We start from the raw sequence: 21,754 nt of genomic DNA on the forward strand, positions 1-21,754 counted from the left end.
GATAGTTTATTGGCATAAATTCCCACAAGAACTTTGATTTACAGTGCTTGGTCACAGTCCTTGGCTCTTAGTTATAATGTAGTGCTGAGCTCAGAAACTATTTTCTACCAAAAATCTGATTTACTAGCTCTCATTTTGAAAACAGGGCCCCACGGTTGGTTATTCTGCACAAAATATAATGACTTTTAATGACAATATTACTGATAACTTACATTAGTTAAGAATCTTTAAAAATAGAATTCAAAGCATGTGCCATTTATGTCTCACTTGGTTGTAGTCCAATCTGGCAGAAAATATATGTTTTTAATAAAAATATTTTATTGGAGAATGTTCTGACACAACTTTATTCAAATTAATAAATCTAAAAACAAACCATCAATACACTCCTGCTGGCTAAGGTGTCAAAAAGCAATCTATGGTTACAGTTCTTTTTAATGGAGATTTAATATATTTTTATTAAAATATATTTTGTATTACAGAGAAAAAAACCCTACTCTTTGTGGCTGCTAGAAGGAGTGAATCAAGATGATACATTTGACAAATAACTACTCATCACTTTAAAAAAAATCAATTTTAGTAAACTTTTAAGCTCTTTAAACTCAAAATAACCTTTCATCCAAATTTTAATGCAGTCTGAGTATTGCTCTATTTCACAGTTGCAGCATTATTCACCTAATACAGTTATCTTTCTTGATTTTCCAAGGGCTCTGAGTAGTTTTTTCATTTCTTGAGTAAATTTCAATATTTTAAACAGCCTATTGAAAGTTGTGTTTGCCTACTGTAAGTTCTCACAGAGTAACTAAGATGTTAACCTTATTTGATTTTGGCTGGAAAAATACCTGCTCATTACACTAACACGGATCATATGCTCAGATCTTTGATGGTAACAAATTTAACTGAAATGCAGGAAAAAAACTAATGTATTCATTATTTAAAATATTCAAATAGTTTAAGCCATTTCTCTAGAGCATGTTGCTGAGTATTAAAATCGTATTATTTGTATGATTCATTTATTCATTTCATTCCATTCAGTTGTTAGTTTACCCTTTCAATTCATCCTAAAATCTTTATTGATTACATTTCATTGGCTGTAACCTGGGGCTGCAATGATAAATACCATATTTTTCTGACTGTGATGGAGACAAATGGTTGAGCTGGGTATAGATACTGTTGAAAAGTAATTATGCAATTATATGCTTAGAGTATGTCAGAAATGATATGGTGCCTGAGGAGGAAATGACAGACTTTTCCTGGTATGAAGTCCAAAAATACATCATAAGACAATTTGATTAGGATCTTTAGGATGCATACGAGTTTTCTAAGTGAGCTGGGAGTGAAGGAAGGACAATCTAGGTGGAGTTAGTAACATGAAGTTAGAAGGTGACCACAAGGTCAAAGAACTCCAGTGGTTTTTTGTGATTGAAGGACAGCATGCAAGTGAGGAGTAGGTGGAAGGCATGGCTGGAAAGGGGAGGAAGGGCTAGATCAAGCTTCTCTCCTGAGGAGTTTGTTCTTAGTCCTTGTCCTTAATTTCAGACTTTTTTCTTCTCCATAATTATCATTATAATTAGAAGCCATGTGTGACATGAAGTCTAAAATTAAGACCCCATCTTATGTGCCGTCTTGACATATAGTGAAAGAGGGGCCTCAAGTAGCCTAATTGCAAGTTCCCCTCCCACTTTCCACCCACAGATAAGGTCCCCTAACCCTCCTTATCAAGCTGACCAGGTGAAGTTCCTGCTGATTCAGACAAGCCAGTCACAGCCTTCTGCAAACCAGGGGACATGTATGTCACCCTCTGATACTACAAAGCCTGCTTCTCCCTAGTTATATAGTTTGTTCCTGAGCACAACCCTCATGTGGCTGAGCGTGCTGTGCAGCATTCCCTTCCCCTGGGCTGTGAGTACATGTGACTAATAAACTGTTGTTGATTCCATCTGCCCAGTGGTAGAGGTCAGGTATTTGGCCATCCCTATAACAGTAATGTTGGGACCCTTCCTCCTTACTCACTGACAGGGTAAATAGATGATTGTAACGCTGTGTCAGGGAAAAATTAAACTATCTGAACACCAGCTAGGAGTTATCTTTACAAAATTTTCTGTTCCTGCTCATTGCTCATGACTAGTAAGTTTAGGGGACAAAGGAGGAAAGCGAAATAGAAATTCTTATGATAAGAAAGAGGCAATCTCACATGTTTCTATTAAGTTATCATAGACAATGTTTTATATTTTGTTATTTAATGCAGAATAGTAAATTTTGCAAAGAAAAGTTCCAGACAATATTTTGCTTTGTGAGTTATTGAAATAAGAAGATGATAAATTCTTATTTTTAGAGGTAACTTTTCTGAATTCTTAGGAGGTATATCCTAGGCCAAAAAGACAACTAGCATGTGGACATGGTTCTTGTTGGTGAAGATTAATAGTTCTGGGTCTGTTATATCACTGGCTCTGTTAGAAGAGGAAAAATTGATTCTGCTGAGCCTTAGATTCCATGGTTCCACAGCTGATGTGACACTTTCTGGTCAGGAAATGGATATATCGACTGATAATGAAAAAGTGAGGAACAGAAGTAAATCTAAAGAAGAGGACAGGGCAGCCTATAATTTTCAGTTGAATACAACAGTTTTATGTGGTTCATCCCAAATATAACGCTGAATTCACAAAAAGTAGGGGAAATCCTCATGGGTCGAATACCAAAAGCAAGCTGAAATTCAGAATGTTTGGTTATTCTGCCAGTATCATGTTCACTAACTGTGGGGATTGGGTTTTACTATGAACTCAGTGAAGGGAGAGAAAGATTTGGAGCTGAGTGATATGAGGACTGGAATTGCCTCCTTTTCATAAAGCCAGGATCTTTGAAGGGTTACCCTCTAAATTACAAGATGGATAAGAAGAAAATTGCAAAGGGAAATGACAAGCAACTATTCTTATATCAATCTGGACTCAGTGTAGGAAAAAGGAATCTTTAACCCCAAGCCTACCCCGAAGTGGGTTTGAGATTTGAATTTACATAATCTCTGCTAATAAGGAAAATTTGTGCCGAAAAATTAAAATTAGTTTACCTCATGATGCTTATAGAAATTGAAGAGTAGCTTGAATTGGACCAACTCTTGTGGATAACAATGATAAACTGTGGGCAAAATACAAAAAATAAAATTGTTTAAAAGTACTGGACCAAGTGGTCAGTAGAAACTGCAGTAGAGTCCATGCTTGTAAAGACATAATGGAATTGAATGCTTTTTGAGATTTTATGAGTTTTGCACCTAAGGGAAGCTCTACCATGGAGCAACTAAAACTCAGCAAGAAACCAGCAGACTTACCGAATGAGGAATCAGAGAAGACAACATAAGGTTACACAGGAGCTAAAAAGTGAGGGGAGAAGCCAGGAAAAGAATGAGTCACAGAAAAGAAGCCCCGTATGTTACATATAAACTCTGCCCATACCCGTGGATGACCACTGAGTTACACATGTGCCCATTAAGCCCAGCTAAGTCGAGGTAAGGATAAATTACCTGAACGGAGATTCTAGCTGCTGCCCACCAGCAGGAAGACAGAATTTGGAGCCAAATTAACCATCTGCTAAAACTAAGCAACAGTGACAAAAAGATTCTTCAGGGGACCATAATAGAATTTGGAGTCTTTATGACATGTCATTCAAGATAGCCAGGCTACAAACATTTCTAATCTCTGGACATACAAAGGAACAGGATAATGTAAACTATACTCACAGAGAAAGTATAAGTCACAAAGATTGACCCAAAGATGTTCCAGGTGTTGCAGTTAGCTAGCAAGGATTTTAAAGCTATTCTCAAGGGTATAAAGGAAAATATGTTAATAATGAATTATATAGGACTTTCCAAAACTAGAAACTATAAAATATACTCAAATGGAAATTCTAGGATTGAAAGATGAAATATTGATGAGGCAACTGGGTGGCTCAGTTGTTTAAACGTCCAGCTAGCTCTTGATTTCGGTTCAGGTCACAATCTCACAGTTCGTGAGTTCAAGCCCTGAGTCGGGTTCTGCACTGGCAGTGTGGAGCCTGATTGAGATTCTCTCTCTCTCTCTGTCTCTCTCTCTCTCTGCTCCTCTCCTGCTTGCTCTCTCTCTCTCTCAAAATAAATAAATAAACAGAAAAAAAGAAAAAAAGAAAAAGGAAATATTGGAAATAGAAAATTCCCTGGATTGGTTTAAGATAAAACTGGAGAAGCAGATGTGTTGGTGAACCTGAAAATGAATTGCTAGAAATGATCTGATCTGAATAAAAAGGGAACACAATTAAGTAAATGAAAAGAGTTCCAATGACCTGTAGGATGGTATCAAAATGTAATTAGAGTCTCAGAGGGAGATGAGAGAGAGAATGGAGCAGAGAAAATATTTGAATAACTAATAATCAAAATCTCTCCAAATTTAGTAAAAGATATAAACGTATACTTTTAAGAAGCTCAGATAGTCTCCAAAGTGTTTAATTCAAAGAAAACCATGACTGAGCATATCACAATTCAACTTCTACAAATTAAATATAAAGAGGAGATCTTGGAAGCAATTAGGGGAAAATAATGCATTACATACAGAGGAAGAACAATACGATGATGGCTAACTTCTCCTAAGAAACAGTGGAGGCCAGAAGACAACAGAATGACACCTTTAAATGCTGAGAGAGAAGAAGAAAACTAAATTGTGTAGCCAGGGAAAATTCCATCAAGAATGAAGACAAAATGAAGACATTTTCAACTAAAAGAAAACTAAAAAAATTTATTAATAAATTTTATAAATTAAATAAATTTTATAAGTAAAATTTATTAATCATACAGATTTGTATGACAAAGTATGCTGAAGGAAGTTTGCCAAGCTGAAGACAAATAATGTTGAGTAGAAACTCAGAACTGCAGGAAGGAATGCAGAGCATGGAAAATAATAAATGTGTGGGTAACCACAATTTTCAAAAATTCCTTTGAAATACCTATAACTGTTTAAAGCAAAAATTTTAACATGATGATATGTTTGTAGCATAATTAAATGTATTTAAGGCAACTGGAACATAAAAACCAGGGTAGGGGGTGAAGACTACACATATTCTTGTATAGTACGTGAATTAAATTTAGATTTTGTATTGCTTGGTTTAGACCTTAGGACAAATGGAAAACTTTCCAAGACTAATTTGTAAAAACCAGCCTATAATATTTGTATTAGTTTTAATGTAAGCCATACTCACTGCCACAGTGGACAGACCCTGATATTTCAGTGGCTTAGCACAATCATTGCTTATTTCCTTCCCACGTCACAGTTTGGTAGAGTTCATTTTGGCTCTCTCACATAAGCCTCAGTAATTGAGTGATTCGGGGATGTAACCTGCTTCCATCTTGCATCTTAGTTATCTGAAGGTGAAAAGAGAGAAGCCATATCTGTTTCTAGCCGCCTTGTGCCAGAGGTAAGTAGGTAGATGCAACCTTAACAGAGGTTGTATATGACTTCTACTCACATTTATTTAGCAAGGATTAGTTACAAGCTCATACCTAAACTCTTGAGACCAAGGAAATGTATTTCTGTGTTCCAAAAAAATCAAAGTACTTGGTGAACACCTAACAGTGTCTGCCACAATGTCCAAGTTGGTGGAGGGAAAAATGAATAAGTAAAAACCTCAAAAATTTAATCAGTTAAAACATTCAAAAATTGAATAAAAATGAAATAGAAAAAGTGAAACAAAAATAAAACAGATATGTTGGAAACATTTAAATGTGTAAATAATTGTAATAAAAGAAACGTTAACCTCTTTAATTAAAAAACAATGGAGATGAGACTGAATCAAAAAATGAATTCTAGACATCTGCTTTTTATAAACCACTGATTTTTAATGTTCGAATGCAGGATGTTGAAAATAAAGAGGCAAAAACTGATAAACTAGTAAAATGCTAATTAAAGCATTTGGTTGTATCAGGCAAAATAGATATTAAGACATCAAGCATTACTGGGGAGACAGAGGGTCACTTCGTAATGGTAAATATTTAATTCATGAGGGAAGAATACTTCTAATTATGAATGTAGCTAATAAAATGGCTTCAAACTATGTTGAGCAAAAATTGCTGGTATCACAGGGAGAAATTAACGGACCCATTATAATTCCCTGAGATTTGATGATGACACTTTCAGTTACTGATAGAATAAGTACGTAGAAAGCCCAGTAAAACTAGAGATAATTTGAACAGAACAATGAATAATTTCGATCACACACACACACACACACACGCACAGAATCCCACAGACAACCTCTAGAAAATAGATATTTTCTTAAATATAAATGAAATATTTACAAACACTATGTCTTATGCCATAAATCCCAAACTTCACAGCAACTTACTATTATGAACAAATTCCTTGGCCATAACATAACTAAATTAGTAGGGAATTCTGAAATTGGAAAAAATTCTCATATTTTTAAAAATTAAAAGGGAAAACTACTTTTAAATAACCCATAAATCTAAGAAATCTTAACAGTAATATTTAAAGATGTATTGAGAATGAATGGCAATGATCACACTACATATTTTAACTTGTGATATGAAACAAAAGGAATACAATGAGGAAAATCAGGATAAACCCAAAAACGATAGAAGGAAGGAAACAGTAAAGATGTGAACAGATATTACTGAAATGGGATATGAGTATGCCAAAGAAGATCAAAGCTAAAATTTAGTCTAAGAGAGTAGGAACTGATCATTCTCTGGAGAAATTGATTTTTTTTTTAAAGTAGGTAGATGCAAATAAATATGAGAAATGATAAAGGTGTGGTGCCAAGATGGTGACCTAGGAGACTTCTGAACTTCCCTCCTCCCACAGACACACCCAATATACAGCTATACATGGAGCACTTTCTCTGAGAGAAGTCCAGAGATTCTGTGAGTGACTCCAACACACTGGATGAATGACACTATCAAAACAGGTAAAAATAAAGAAAGAAAGAAGGCTGAAACACACTCCCCTTAAAAACTCTAATCCTGGCATAGCTCCATGCAATTGGGAGAGAACCCCCACCTCCCCACTGTGGCATGAAGGGTTTAGAACACATATCTAACACCCCTACTTTTAAGACTCTCGCCCAAGGGAGTGAGTGACTTATTAGATTAGGAAGGAGTTTCTGAAAGGAAACACCAACCACAAAGGAAAATGATGAAAACTTGACCACACTGCAATGAAAACTTACATGTGTTGACAAAAGACATCATGACAATCATGAAAAGGGGAGCCAAGACTTTGAAGATGTTTACATGACATCTAATTGACAAATATTTTGCATGCAGATTATATCACATTTTCCAACAAATGAATAAAAATCAGACCACCCAACAGAACAATGAGCAAATATATAAAAGAAAACATGAATAACCAGTAAATATATACTGGCCTCTAATATTTTGTAATGCTTTACTTCTCATTCTCAATGGAGTAGTTACACTATACAGAGGGCCATCTTATTTTCTCCATTTATATATCTGAAGTACATCACAATAAATAAAAAAGTGTGTTTCAAAAGAGGTTTGAGTGTCATTTGAGTCCAAATCTGGTAAATAAGGTAACCAAGACTTTTTGGATATAAATGATTAAAAATGAGGCAGATTTGGGGCATCTGGGTGACTCAGTCGGTTGAGCATCCAATTTCAGCTCAGGTCATGATCTCACAGTTTGTGAGTTCAAGTCCCGCGTCGGGCTCTGTGCTGATACCTCAGAGCCTGGAGCCTCCTTTGGATCCTGTGTCTCCCTCTCTCTCTGCCCCTCCCCTGCTCATGCTCTGTCTTCCTCTCAAAAATAAACATTTAAAATTTTTTAGAAATGAGGCAGGTTTTTTTTTTTTCTTGTGTGTGCATGTTTTTTGTAAACTGGCTCTGAAGCATTTCCTCAGACAGTTTTTATAATATAATAAGAAACGGCTACATCATTGTTTCTGTGTGTGGCTTCCCAAGGTGACTTCTTTGAAGGGGACAAGGCTCATTTGGATATACAAGATGTCCAAGTTCAAGTTTGTATGTTTAAAGTCTCAGCCACCTTTCTTTATTTCAGAAACTTATATTGGAGATATTAATTACGTTGGAGAAACTAAACAAATATGGAAAATTCTTCCATGCCAAATATCAAATGATTCAAACATATTTTTTTTTTCTTTTTTGAGATGTTGAGAACTACAGGGCTTTCTTTGAAGATACTTTTCTACTACTTCTGTATTTGACTAAAAGCCTCACATGAGAACTATTTCATTTATCACTAGGCACTCGATGAGCCAGCCAAGACTGAAAGTGTCTTCAAGGACAACACATTAGACCCGCCTCTGGAGGTAATGACTTCAGACTACCCATGCTTTTGAAACAAAGATCCCGAAACTCATTGCTAACTCAGTACTGGTTTCAATTCTTCCAGTTTTGTTTCCCTGCACAGCTCAGACAGCAAACTGAAGAGCTCTGTGCTACCATTGATAAGGTCTTACGGGATTCCTTGTCTATGGTAATGCCTTAGACTAGAATGTGCAATTCAAACATTTGCTTTGCTTCTCTTCATTTTCCTCTTTTTGAGTAAGATGTATCATAGGCTTGTCCTTTTTTTTTTTTTTTTCCAGAATTCTTCTGATTCTCCTTCAAGTTCCTCACAGACATTGTTGGTTTCTGACACAATGAAAGTATGTATATATTTAATATAATTTACTGAAAATTAAGAGTTAGCAGATCAGTAGTTTTCAACTGCAGGTTGAGGCTCCATAGTGAATTGGGAAGTTAATTTAGTTGAATATCAACCAGCATTTTAAAAAAAGAACAGTAAGAATGTAAAATACCAGACTCTGTTCCAAGTAGTGAGTGGGTATTATTTACATATGTTTCAATTTGTTTACGTGTACGTATAGAAGTATGTGTGTACAGGGTTGCAAAGTAAATTTATTTCTAACTATGGCTTAAGTTCAAGACAGTTTGAAAGTCAAAGTATTAGACTATGTCCTTTTTGCTGGCATTTTAGAAAGCATCTTAAGAACAGCATATAGAATTTGTGGCTTATTCTTATCTCATACCATATTTTCAGTAGTTAGTAATTGATTATCACTTAGAATTACAGAAGTGGAAAAGGAAGTAGACTGAAGTTACATCAGGCTAAGAACTTTTGACACAGTTGTTATTCCTGGAATTTTTTTTTCTTTTCGTTGACTAAGTTTATTCATTGTTCTTTGACTCAGAGGGACAGAAACCTGGATGCTTTAGATGGTTAGGATACTACTAAGTCATTAATTGTTGTAATTGAGTATTTAATTATTTCCTTCTTGTAATGTAGCCATTTTCAATTGTTGGAATAAAAGACTACATTTCCCTAAATTACTATTTTCTGAATGCTTAATACAGATCTACTCATCACATTTTCAAAATGGCTGTTTTTTTTTTTTTTTCCTTATAATTGTCAGGATTTTTTTCTTTTTTGTCAGTCTTATTTTTATTCTTGGAATTAGTATTAATGCTTTTTTCACGTTCCTATTAAAACTTGTACATTGTGTATACAAAGCAGATTTTATTTATTAAAAAAAATTAATGAAGGAGGGGCAGAGAGAGAGGGAGACACAGAATATGAAGCAGGCTCTAGGTGCTAAGCTGTCAGCACAGAGCCTGACGCAGGGCTTGAACCCAGGGACTGCGAGATCATGACCTGAGCCAAAGTTGGACACTCAACCGACTGAGCCACCCAGGCACCCCCAAAACAGGTTTTAAATGTACAGAATTGCTGGGGTGCCCGGGTGGCTCAGTCAGTTAAGCATCTGACTTGGTTTTGGCTCAGGTCATGATCTCACAGTTCATGAGTTCAAGCCCCGTGTCTGGCTCTGTGCTGACAGCATGAAGCCTGTTGGGGTTCTCCCTCTCCCTCTCTCTCTCTGCCCCTTCCCTGCTTGTGCTCTCTCTCTCTCAAAATAAATAAATAAACTTAAAAAAAATAAATATACAGAATTGCTTATAACTAAAAGAGTAATTTTTAATTAGAGTATCATAGACAATTATCCATTAATAATGACTTAGAAACTCAGTAACCAATAATCATCAATATTAAGAAATTATATTTTAGTGGGAGTACCTACAAATGGAGAATTGTGATTTTGTATTTATCTATTTCATTGTGTATTCTTTAATCTAAAAATATGAAAAATATGAATTAAAAATATGAAAAATTTTAATCTAAAAATCATTTAATCTAAAAATATGAAACATTGATTTGCCAGAGACTATATAAATTTTAAAATATATTTTTGATTCCATTTGTTAGACATATAAAAAGTACTTTAGGGGCACCTGGGTGGCTCAGTTGGTTAAGCATCTGACTCTGGATTTCAACTCAGGTGATGATCTCATGGTTCATGAGTTTGAGCCCTGCATCAGGCTCTGTACTGACAGCACTGAATGTGCACTGATTCTCTGCCTCCCTTTGTCTCTGCCCCTCCCCTGCATGTCCTCCCTCTCTCTCTCTCCAAAATAAACATTTTTTTAAAAAAAGGAAAAAAGTATTTTATATTATATTTTATAATAAAAATAAGACTTAAGTGGTAATATGTGAATAATAATATATATTATTGATTTATTTAACAAATACTTAATGCTCATGGCATTAAAAATAATTATTCTAGGTAACTAAATTTAAGATAACTATTTCATTCTAACAAGTATTTATTAAGTGCCTTCTGTGGGCCTGGTGCTGTGAGGCATTGGGGAGATAATGGTGAGCAAGACAAAGTAACCTAAGGGGAACCTGAGGGGGATACTTTGGCTATAGTGATCAGAAAGTAGACTTCAAGCTGACAGCAAAAATGAAAGCATCCTCCATAGAAAGATCAGGGAGATTAGCCCTCAAGCAGAGGTGTAAAGCATGTGCACATTTCCTGAGACAGGAAGGAACTTCGAGTGCATGAAGGGGAAGGCCAGCATGGCTTCAGTATAGTGAGCCAGGGATGAAGTGTGTCAGATGAGAAGGGTGGGCGAGGGATAGTGATAGTTAATGCACACCTTGGAGATATTGCTGGTTCAACTCTGGACCACTGCGATAAGGGGAATAGTACAGTAAAGTGAATCAAATCAATTTTTTAGTTCCCCAATGTATACAAAATTTATGTTCATACTATACCATAGTCTACTAAGCGTGCAAGAACATTATGTCTAAAAAACAATGTACCTATCTTAATTAAGAATACTTTATTGCTAAAAATGCTAACCATCCTTAGAACTTTCAGTGTGTCATAATCTTTTTGTGGGTAAAGGGTCTCGCCTTGATGTTCATGGTGGCTGACTGATCAAGGTGGTGGTTGCTGAAGGCTGGGGCGGCTGTGGCAACTTCTCAAAATAGGACAACAATGAAGTTTGCTGCATCAACAGACTCTTGCTTTCACGAATGATTTCTCTGTAGCATGTGATGCTGTTTGATAGCATTTTACCCATGGTAGAATTTTTTTCAAAATGAGAGTCAGTCCTCTCAAATCCTGCCACAGCTTTATCAACTAAGTTTAGGTCACACTCTAAATCCTTTGTTGTCATTTCAACAGTCTTCCTGGCATCTTCACCAGGAGTAGATTCCATCTCAAGAAACCATTCTCTGTGCTCATCCATAAGAAGCAGCTGTTCATCTGTTTAAGTTTGATCATAAGATTGCAGCAATTCAGGCACATCTTCAGGCTCCACTTTTTTTTTTTTTTTTAATTTTTAACGTTTATTTATTTTTGAGACAGAGAGTGACAGAGCGTGAATGGGGGAGGGGCAGAGAGGGAGACACAGAACCGGAAGCAGGCTCCAGGCTCCGAGCCATCAGCCCAGAGCCTGATGCGGGGCTTGAACCCACGGACCGCGAGATCGTGACCTGAGCTGAAGTCGGACGCTTAACCGACTGAGCCACCCAGGCGCCCCCAGGCTCCACTTTTAATGCTCATTCTCTTGCTATTTGTACCACGTCTGCAGTCACTTCTTTTTGCTGGTGGAGGATCTTGCTTTGATGTTGATGGCTACTGACTGATCAGGTTGGTGGTTGCTGAAGGCTTTGGTGGCTGTGGCAATTTATTAATGTAAAATGATAGTGAGTTGGGGTGTCTGGGTGGCTCAGTCAGTTAAGCATCTGACTTCCGATATCGGCTCAGGTCATGATCTCATGGTTCATGAGATTGAGCCCCGTGTCAGGCTCTGGGCTGAGCATAGAGCCTGTTTGGGATTCTCTCTGTCCTCTCTCTCTGCTCCTCCCCACCAGCACTCTTCCTCTCTCTCTCAAAATAAATTTAAAAAATAAACATTTAAAGTAAAATTAAATAAAATAAATTAATAGTGAAGTGTGGCACATCCATTAAGTCTACATTTCAGGAATGATTTCTCTGTGGCATGTGATGTTGTTTGACAGCATTGTCCCCATAGTGGAGATTATTTTAACATTGGAGTCAATCCTGTCAAGCCCTGCTACTGCTTTATCAACTAAGTTTAGGTCCTATTCTAATTCCTTAATTCTCGTTTCAACAATGTTCCTGGCATCTTCACCAGTAGTAGATTCCATTTCAAGAAACTGCTTTCTTTGCTCATCCATAGGAAGTAACTCCTTATCCACTCAGGTTTCATCATGAGCTGGCAGCATTTCAGTCACATCTTCAGGCTCAACTTCTAATTCTAGTTCTCTTGCTGTTTCTACCACATCTGCACTTACGTCCTCCACGGAAGTCTTGAACCCCTCAAAGTCATCTATGAGGGTTGGAATCCACTTCTTCCAAACTCTTGTGAATGTTGATAGTCTCATCTCTTCCCATGAGTCACGGATATTCTTAAAGATACCAAGAATGGTGAATCCTTTCCGGAAAATTTTCTTTTCCCCCCCGCTTAAAAAAAAATTGCAACAGAGGTGATACATAGTATTACATTAATCTTGGGTTACAACATCATGATTTGACAATTCTATATATTATGCTCTGTGACCATGAGAGTAGCTACCATCTGTCATCATACAATGCTGTTATGGTACCACTGACTGTATTTCCTGTGCTGTATCTTTTCTTCCGGTGATTTATTCATTCTATAATTGGAAGCCTGTATCTCCCACGCCCCTTAACCCATTCTGCCCTTTCCTCTTCCCCCTCTCCTCTGGCAACCATCAGTTTGTTCTCTGTATTTAAAAGTCTTTTACTGCTTTTGTTTGTGTGTTCATTTGTTTTTTAAATTCCACATATGAATGAAATCATACGGTCTTTGTCTTTGTCTCATTTATTTCACTTAGCATAATACCCTCTAGGTCCATCCATATTGTTACAAATGACATAAGACTTCGAAGTCAACATTACTCCTTGATCCATGACCTAAAGAATGGATGTTATATTAGCAGTCATGACAACAGCATTCATCTTGTTGAACATCTTCATCAAAGCTCTTGGGTGACCAAGTACTTTGTCAATGAGTAGTGATATTTTGAAAGGAATCTTTCTTCCCGAGCAGTGGGTCTCAATAGTGGGCTTAAAATGTGCAGTAAGTCATGTTATAAACAGATGCGCTATCATCCAGGCCTTGTTGTTCTGTTTATAGAGCACAGCCAAAGTAAATTGAGCCTAATTTACTTCTCAAGAATTATTCCTAGAATTTTCAGAATCATCCATGAGCATAGTCTTCAGTTTAAAATCACCAGCTGCATTGGCCCCTAACAGAAGAGTTGGACTGTCCTTGGAAGCTTTGAAGCCAGACACTGACTTCTCCTCTCCAACTATGAAAGTCCTAGCTGGCACCTTCTTCCAATAGAAGCTGTTTTATCTACACTGAAAATCTGTGATTTGGTATGGCCACCATCATTAATTACCTTGGCTGGAGCCTCTACATGACCCACAGCTTCTATATCAGCACCTGCTGCTTCACCTGGCACTTTAGTGTTATGGAGATGGCTTCTTTCCTTATATGTCATGAACCACTGGCTTCCAACTTTTCTGCTGCAGCTTCCTCACCTCTTCTGGCTTCCAACTTTTCTTCTGCAGCTTCCTCACCTCTCTCAGCCTTCACAGAATCGAAGAGAGTTAGGGCCTTGCTCTGGATTGGGCTATGATTTAAGGGAATGTGAATGGCTGGTTTGATCTTTTATCCAGATCACAAACTCTTTCTCCACATCAGCAATAAGACTGTTTCTCTTTCTTATCCCTCATGTGTTCACTGGAGTAGCACTTTTAACTTCCTTCAAGAACTTTTCCTTTGCAGTCACACCTTGGCTGTTTGGCACAAGGGGTCTAGCTTTTGTCCTATCCTGGCTTTTGACATGCCTTCCTCACTAAACTTAATCATTTCTAGCTTTGATTCAAAGTGAGAGATGTGCAACTCTCCCTTTCACCTGAACACATAGAGGTCAGTCATTGTAGGGTTTTCGGTTGGCCTAATTTTAGTAACGTTCGTCTTGGGCAAGAGGGAGGCCCAAGAGGAGGGAGAGGTATTGGGGAATGGGTGTTGGTGGAGTGGTCAGAACACACTCAACATTTATAGATTAAGTTTGCCATCTTAAATGGGCATTGTTCGTGACACCCCAAAACAAATATAATAGTGATACCAAATATTACCGATCACAGATTGCCATAGAAAATATAACCATAATGAAAAAGTCTGAAGTATTGCAAGAGTTACCAATATGTGGCACAGAGACGCAAAGTAGCAAATGTTGGAAAATGGTGCTGATAGACTTGGGGTTCACAGAGCTGCCACAGACCTTCAATTTGTGAAGCACACAATATCTACAGAGAACAATGAAGTAAGGCACAATAAAACAAAGTATGCTTGTTTTTGTCATGGGGTGAAGTTTGGATTTCCAGGAAAATGGGAAGATATAAAAACATGGCGGAATAATATGAGGCCATATGGAAATGATCATGATGGCTACTGTGAGTAGGCCACTGAGGTTCGAGGGCTGTCAGTGAGGATGGCCTGGATGGGGTGGGCCCAGGAGAGCTAGAGAGAAGCATGTGGGTTTGTGAGAGACATTTTAGACTTGCTGTGGGTTTGGATGTGAGTGGTCAATGAGACAAGAATCGTGGATGGGCTCCAGGTCTCTGCCTTGAGCATAGATAACTATGTGGAAGGCATGGTGAGATGGAGGGAAGAGGGTTATGTTCATTTTGGACACGCTGAGTTTGAAATGCATATTGGAGAGACTTAAACTTTGTGTCTGGAGCTAGGAGGGAGCCGAGGATGACGTGCACATCAATGTTGCAAGAGCCCTACGCAGAGCTCCAAGGAACAAAACACGGCACGTCCAATGAAGGAGGTGGCGGGGAGCCAATAGGGGACAATGAAAAGAAATGTCCATTGTTGTAAGAGGAAAATCAGAACAGTGTGGTAACATGGAAGCTACAAGAGGACAGTACTGAAGAGAATGTAATCGTGGTAACTTCTGCCAAGAGGAAGACAAAGAGAAAGCTGGAGTAGTGTTTATTAGGTTTGACTTGTATATTCTGAAGCTACATCGCTGTTGCTTATGTGTTGGTGTTCATTCTCATCCTTTTGATTTTATTACCTTTGCCAGCATACATAATCCTTTTGAATCTGAGGTTGTTCTTCTTAATCCAGTAAGAAAATGGTGACCCCTGGTAGGTTTTATATATATATATATACATGAATTTATATATGTATATATATATTATATATTTATATATATATGTTATATAAATTCATGTTTTCCTAGATATAGCTTTTGTCACCATTTTCTATTACTTTTTTCCTTATTTTTTACTATTTTCTACTAGTTAAAAATCTTCTTGTCCCCTTTCATCTTGTTATTTTCAGAACGACTTATTTCTGGATTTCACGTTTGTTCAATCCAAAAGTCTATTTACCTGGGAGCTTAATTTTTTTTTTTTTTTTACTTTCCTGCTTTCCTTCTGATATTTGACATTTACTAATTTGAATTTTTTTAAATTTTTGACTATTTTCCTTACATTTTTGTTACTTTTCTTAGTTACACATAAATTTTCAAAGGTAATAATTATGTTTATTTTCCAATTAATTTTAAAGCTTATAATATCTTTGTTTAAAGTTAGGAAAATACTACAGCACTTTTACCTTCCATCCATTTTTTTTTTTTTTTTTAATTTTTTTTCAACGTTTTTTATTTATTTTTGGGACAGAGAGAGACAGACAGAGCATGAACGGGGGAGGGGCAGAGAGAGAGGGAGACACAGAATCGGAAACAGGCTCCAGGCTCCGAGCCATCAGCCCAGAGCCCGACGCGGGGCTCGAACTCACGGACCGCGAGATCGTGACCTGGCTGAAGTCGGACGCTTAACCGACTGCGCCACCCAGGCGCCCCAACCTTCCATCCATTTTTAATTAAGATACACACAGACATCATTTGTTAGTATTGTTTTGACTTTTTTAACTGAATTTTTATGGTTATGTTTCTTGATCTCGTCTTTATTTAGATCCTGATTTCTCACACATGCATAGCTTTCTCCCAGATTTATTTTTTTTTCTTTGGTAGAATCTTGCTGAAAATTATATACAACAAGGTATTTTTGTGTTGATTCTATGGCCTATGTTTTTGAGAATATCTTTATTTTGCCCTTTCATTTAAATTATAGTTCTGTTGAACAGAAAAGTATAGGTCCCATCTCTTCAGCACTTTTTTTCCCTTGGTTCTTTTTCTTCAACAACATATTTGTAAAGTATTTTGCCAGGATGATATTTACTTCTCTGTTACAGAGTGGTGGCTTACAGAGGGGCTCTGTAATCTTTTAGATTTTTTTTTTTTTTTTTTTTTTTGGCTATCCAGTTCTTACCTCTTATTAAGTTTTTTATTTTAATTCCATTATAGTTAACATATAGTGTTATACTAGTTTTAGGTAAACATTGTAGGTTTTTTTTTTTTTTTTTAATTTTTGTTACCTTTATTTATTTTTGACAGAGAAAGAGAGAGAGTGCAAGCTGGGGAGGAATAGAGAGAGAGGGAGACACAGAATCCAAAGCAGGCTCCAGGCTCAGAGCTGTCAGCACAGATCCCAAAGCAGGGCTCAAACTCGGCAACAGTGAGTTCATGACCTGAGCTGAAGTTGGACACCCAACCGACTGAGCCACTCATGTGCTCCATTTTTAATTTTTTTTAATCCTTATTTTTGACAGAGAGAAAGAGACAGAGTGCAAGCAGGAGAGGAACAGAGAGAGAGGGAGATACAGAATCCGAATATGTATACAGTGTAGTTCTATACATTACTCAGTGGTCATCATGACAGGTGCCCTCCTTAATCCCCATCACCTATTTAACCCATTCCCCCACTCCCTTCCCCTCTGGTAACCATCAGTGTGTTCTCTGGAATTAAGAGTCTGTTTCTTGGTTTATAGAATTTTATCTATAATGTTACTGATTTTTTCTATAATGCAAGTATGCATTTTTTCTCTCGTTTATCTGGATTGGTACTCTCTGTGACTTCTCCTATGAAGTCTTCAATCTTTTCTGCTCCTCAGATTCAAGATAAATTTTAGTCACTAATTTTTCAAATGTTTCTTCCTCCTGGGACTCATAAAGTGATTTTGTCACTTTTGCTTCTGTATTCTTTAAGTCTGAATCTTTATATATATTTTTTCTATTTATTGTTTCCTAATTCCTTCAAGGGGATTCCTTGATGTGATATTTCAGTTCTAGAATTTGTTCAGTGTCTCTTCTGTCCTTTAATCCCTGTGTTATTATGTTGGATATAGTTCTCCTTTTTTTTTTTAAGTTTATTTATTTATTTTGAGAGAGAGGCAGAGCACACAAGTCAGGGAGGGGCAGAGAGAGAGGGAGAGAGAGAATCCCAAGCAGGCTTCACACTGTCAGCATGGAGCCCAATGTAGGGCTCGAACTCATAAACCCTGAGATCATGACCTGAGTCAAAACCAAGAGTCAGACTAACCAACTGAGCCACCCAGGTGCCCCTATAGTTTTCCTTTTTAAAGCCATGTTTAGGGGCACCTGGGTGGCTCAGTCAGTTAAGCATCTGACTTTGGCCTAGGTCATGATCTCGACGTTCCAGAGTTAAGCCCTATGTTTGGCTCTGTGCTGACAGCTCAGAGCCTGGGGCCTGTTTCAGATTCTGTGTCTCCCTCTTTCTCTACCCCTCCCCTGCTCATGCTCTGTCTCTCTCAAAAATAAATAAACATTATTTTTTTTTAAAAAAGTAATGTTTATTGAGGTATAGTTTACCCACTGTTAAATTTACCCTTTCAGTGTATAGTTCTATGCATTTTCACAAAGCATAATACAGTTGTGCAACCACTATCATGTCTGAGGTACAAAACACTTCCATCAAATGTAAAAGTTCTCTTGTGCTCCTTTATAGTACATCCCTCCCTGTAACCCAGTTCTGTACAACTACTGATTTTTTCTCTGTTTCTATAATTTTGCCTTTGCAAGAATGTCATATAAATAGAATCATACAGCATGTAGTCTTTTGACAAGGCAGTTGAGATTCATCCATGTTTTTGCATGTATCAATAGTTCATTTGTATTCCACTGCTGAGTGGTATTCCATTGTATGGTTGTACCATATGTTAACTATTCACCAGTGATGGACAACTGGGATATTTCTACTTAGGTTCTATTATGAATAGAGCTGCTAAGAACACTTATCAACAAGGTTTTGTACACACATGTGCTTTCATTTCTCTTGGGTAAAAACCTGGGAGAGGAATGACTGAGCCATTGTTTTTTCCTGCAGTATTTCCATTTTTCAGATGTCTTACTGTTTTTCCTTGGGGACTCAAAGTTCTCTGAGCATATAAGCTACCTTGGCTGCAAATATGCCTGATGCCTGAGATGCCAGATACTAAAGCTTGGTGCCTAGGATTTACCAGTCCTGCTGAGTTTTGTCGTTTGTTTATGTTTTATGAAGAACAGAAGGAACATGAGTCTCAGGCTGTAAAAAATATCTGATGTCAACCATTTCTCCCACACCGCGCTCCCACCACCCTGGTCACAGTATCCCTCATCTTTGCCCCCCCACCCCAGTACCCTCCAGACTCTCCTTCAAATAACTGTTCCCATTGTCTTCCCTGAGAAAAGCATCAGGAGTTGACCAAACCTATGCTTAACTGTCCCCTTCTCCCCAGCCAAGCTGAAGGACCACCTTGATATTGTCCTCACAGATACTTCTTTTCACCACCCTCACATTTTGATCCCTCACATTACCCCTCTGCTCTCCTCACCTCTGATGTTGGAAAGTGTTGTGAGGTGAGAAGGCAGAGACACAGTATGTAAAACAAACACACAGACAAAAACAACCAGTTTGAAAGGTTGGGCTGTGAAAGGGGGAAGGAGATTGGGTCTGGGAGGGTGGGGAACGGGTCAAAGAAGAACTTTTGGTTTGCTTTTTAAAGCTGAAAATGGCAAGAGCAAGTTGGCATGCTAGTGGGGTAGATGCACTAGAGGGAGGTGCTGATTATGCAAAAGAAAGGGAGACCCTGAAGGATGAAAAGTCCTCAGAAGGACATGGAACTTACAGCCTGATTAAAATAAATGTCCTTTGATAAAAAGCTGGAGGGGCACCTGGGTGGCCCAGTAGGTTAAGCGTCCCATTCTTGATTTCACCTCAGGTCATTATCTCATGGTTCGTGAGTGAGTTAGGCGCCACATCGGGCTCTGGGCTGACAGTGCTGAGCCTGCTTGGGATTCTATCTCCCTCTCTCTCTGCCCCTCCCCCGCTTGCTTGCTTTCTCTCTCTCTGAATAAAAATAAATAAATAAATAAACTTCAAATAAAAAAAGCTGGGAATGTCCACTATGGTAATAGGACAGAAAACAGGGGACATGTCAGATACAGGTGCAAAGCATGTTTGTAGGTGGCTGATGGCAAAATGAAGAATTTTGTAACTCATATTTTTAGTTACTCAATAACTAATACTTTTCAGTGAAGAAAGGTTTAAGATTATTAACTGAGATTAAAAAGCAACCATATGATGGGGAAGAGCTTGAAAAAGGAAAAGTTGAAAACCATTATGTGTTCTGCTTTCGATTCTTCTCTCATTCCCTCATAAACCCCTTCCATTCGGGCTTTGCCCCCACTGCGCTACCCAAACTACTTTCCCCAGGTTCCCATTACTATAAACTCAGCCCTGGTCGGGCTGTCATACCCACAGAAAATGAGACAGGTGATACTCCCTCCTCTTTGTCACACATTCCTCTAGTGCCTTCTAGGACACCCTGCTCTCTCAGCTTTTGTCCTACTTCACTCATCAGTATTATTTCTTAGGCTCCTTTGAAGATTCTTCCTCTTCTTCCCCAAACTATTAATGCTGGAGTGCTCCAGGACTCTATCTTTGGGCTTCTCCTTCCTCTCTACATTTACTCCTTTGGTGTTCTGAAGATCAACTGTATGCTGAGAACTCTCAACTTTACATCTCAAGTCCAGGATTATCTCCCAAACTCCAGCTCCCAAATACCCACTCTCCATTTTCATTTAGATTTCCAATCAATATCTGAAAAATTTAGTCTAGATTTCTTCCCACAAAAACTATTCCAGGGGCGCCTGGTTGGCTCCGTCAGTAAAGCATCTGACTTCGGCTCAGGTCATGATGTCACAGTTCGTAGGTTTAAGCCCATGTCAGGCTCTGTGCTGACAGCTCAGAGCCTGGAGCCTGTTTCGGATTCTGTCTCTCTCTCTCTCTCTCTCTCTCTCTCTCTCTCTCCTCTGCTTGTGTTCTCTCTCTCTCTCAATAAACAAACAAACAAACATAAAAAAAACCCAACTATTCCACATCCTGCCTACCCATGTCTATCTATAGACTTCTCATCTTCCATTTGCTCAAGGCCAGAAACTTTGGTGTCAAGTTCTAATTTTCTCTTTCTCTCATATTCCACATCTCTATTACAAACCCTGTTGCCATCGATTAAAAATACATGTAGAATATGATTATTTCATAACTTCTGTACTGCTGAGCCATCGTCATGTTTTGCTGGATAGTGCAATAGTTTTTCCCCTTCAACCTTTGCCTCACTATAATTCATTTTGAACACATCAAAGAGTGAGATCCTTTTAAAGCATAAATCAGATTATGGCTCCCCTCGGCTTAAAACCAGCAGTACCTACACATTTCCTGTAGCTATAAACCAGAGTCCTTACAAGTTCTTGGAAGGGCCTCTATGCTCTAGTCTCTGGAACCTTCCATCAGCCCCTCCCCTGCTCTCCTGCTTTCCTCACAACACCCCAGCCCTGCCTGATTCCTTGCCGTGGCCTCGAATGTGCCCGGCATGCTCCTGCCTTGGCACATTTTGTTCTTTCTTCAAATCAGTTGTGTCACTTTTTATAGTTTTTAGTTCCTTGTAAACATTCGCAAGCTTAACTTTTATCTCAAAGGAAGCATGATTAAGTATGGTTGTTTTTGGTCTGGCTCAAAGAAAACAAATTTCTGGATTCTCTGTGGGTGTTTTTTGGTTGTTCTTTACTTCTGCCCATTTTCACATTGTCTTACCTGTTTGTGTATCTGAATCCGATTGTGTGTTGGATATGCTACTTGGAAGTTTATTTAAATAAATTATTTGAGGGCTAATATGATATCATACTGTGGATAGTCTTTTCTTTGCTTCTATTAGACACCAGGAGCATTAGCAAAGAAGGATAACTTAATTTAATTTAAAGTTTTGGGTTAATTTTTTATAAACAGTTGTCAATGGTTTGAGGCCAAGCTGAAGACTATATGAGGTCTTCTAGATCAGTCTTACTCCTGGGGCTCAATCTAATTTTGGTGGGTCATGGATTCTGACTTTTATCTCCCTACATCTCTGAAATTGTCA

General features: G+C 37.9%; 1 protein-coding gene across 12 annotated transcripts in view; it reads left to right on the forward strand.

The window, feature by feature from the left end:
- The window catches only part of MLIP (muscular LMNA interacting protein), a 248,873-nt gene that overhangs the window by 154,042 nt on the left and 73,077 nt on the right, over positions 1–21,754 (forward strand). For 9 of the 12 annotated variants that reach the window (XM_078447011.2, XM_060615772.2, XM_078447012.2 and 6 more), the window contains 3 exons: positions 8,260–8,325; positions 8,409–8,492; positions 8,605–8,664. The exons of 1 other annotated variant lie outside the window; for it this stretch is intronic. In XM_078447011.2, the coding sequence (XP_078303137.1) occupies positions 8,260–8,325; positions 8,409–8,492; positions 8,605–8,664 (210 nt within the window). The remainder of the gene's footprint in view (positions 1–8,259; positions 8,326–8,408; positions 8,493–8,604; positions 8,665–21,754) is intronic. 2 more of the 12 variants (XM_078447015.2, XM_078447013.2) reach the window with 1 other exon arrangement.

This window comes from Panthera onca, chromosome B2, assembly GCF_046562875.1.
Source record: "Panthera onca isolate mPanOnc1 chromosome B2, mPanOnc1 haplotype 2, whole genome shotgun sequence".
In the NCBI taxonomy this organism is placed as follows: Eukaryota; Metazoa; Chordata; class Mammalia; order Carnivora; family Felidae; genus Panthera; species Panthera onca.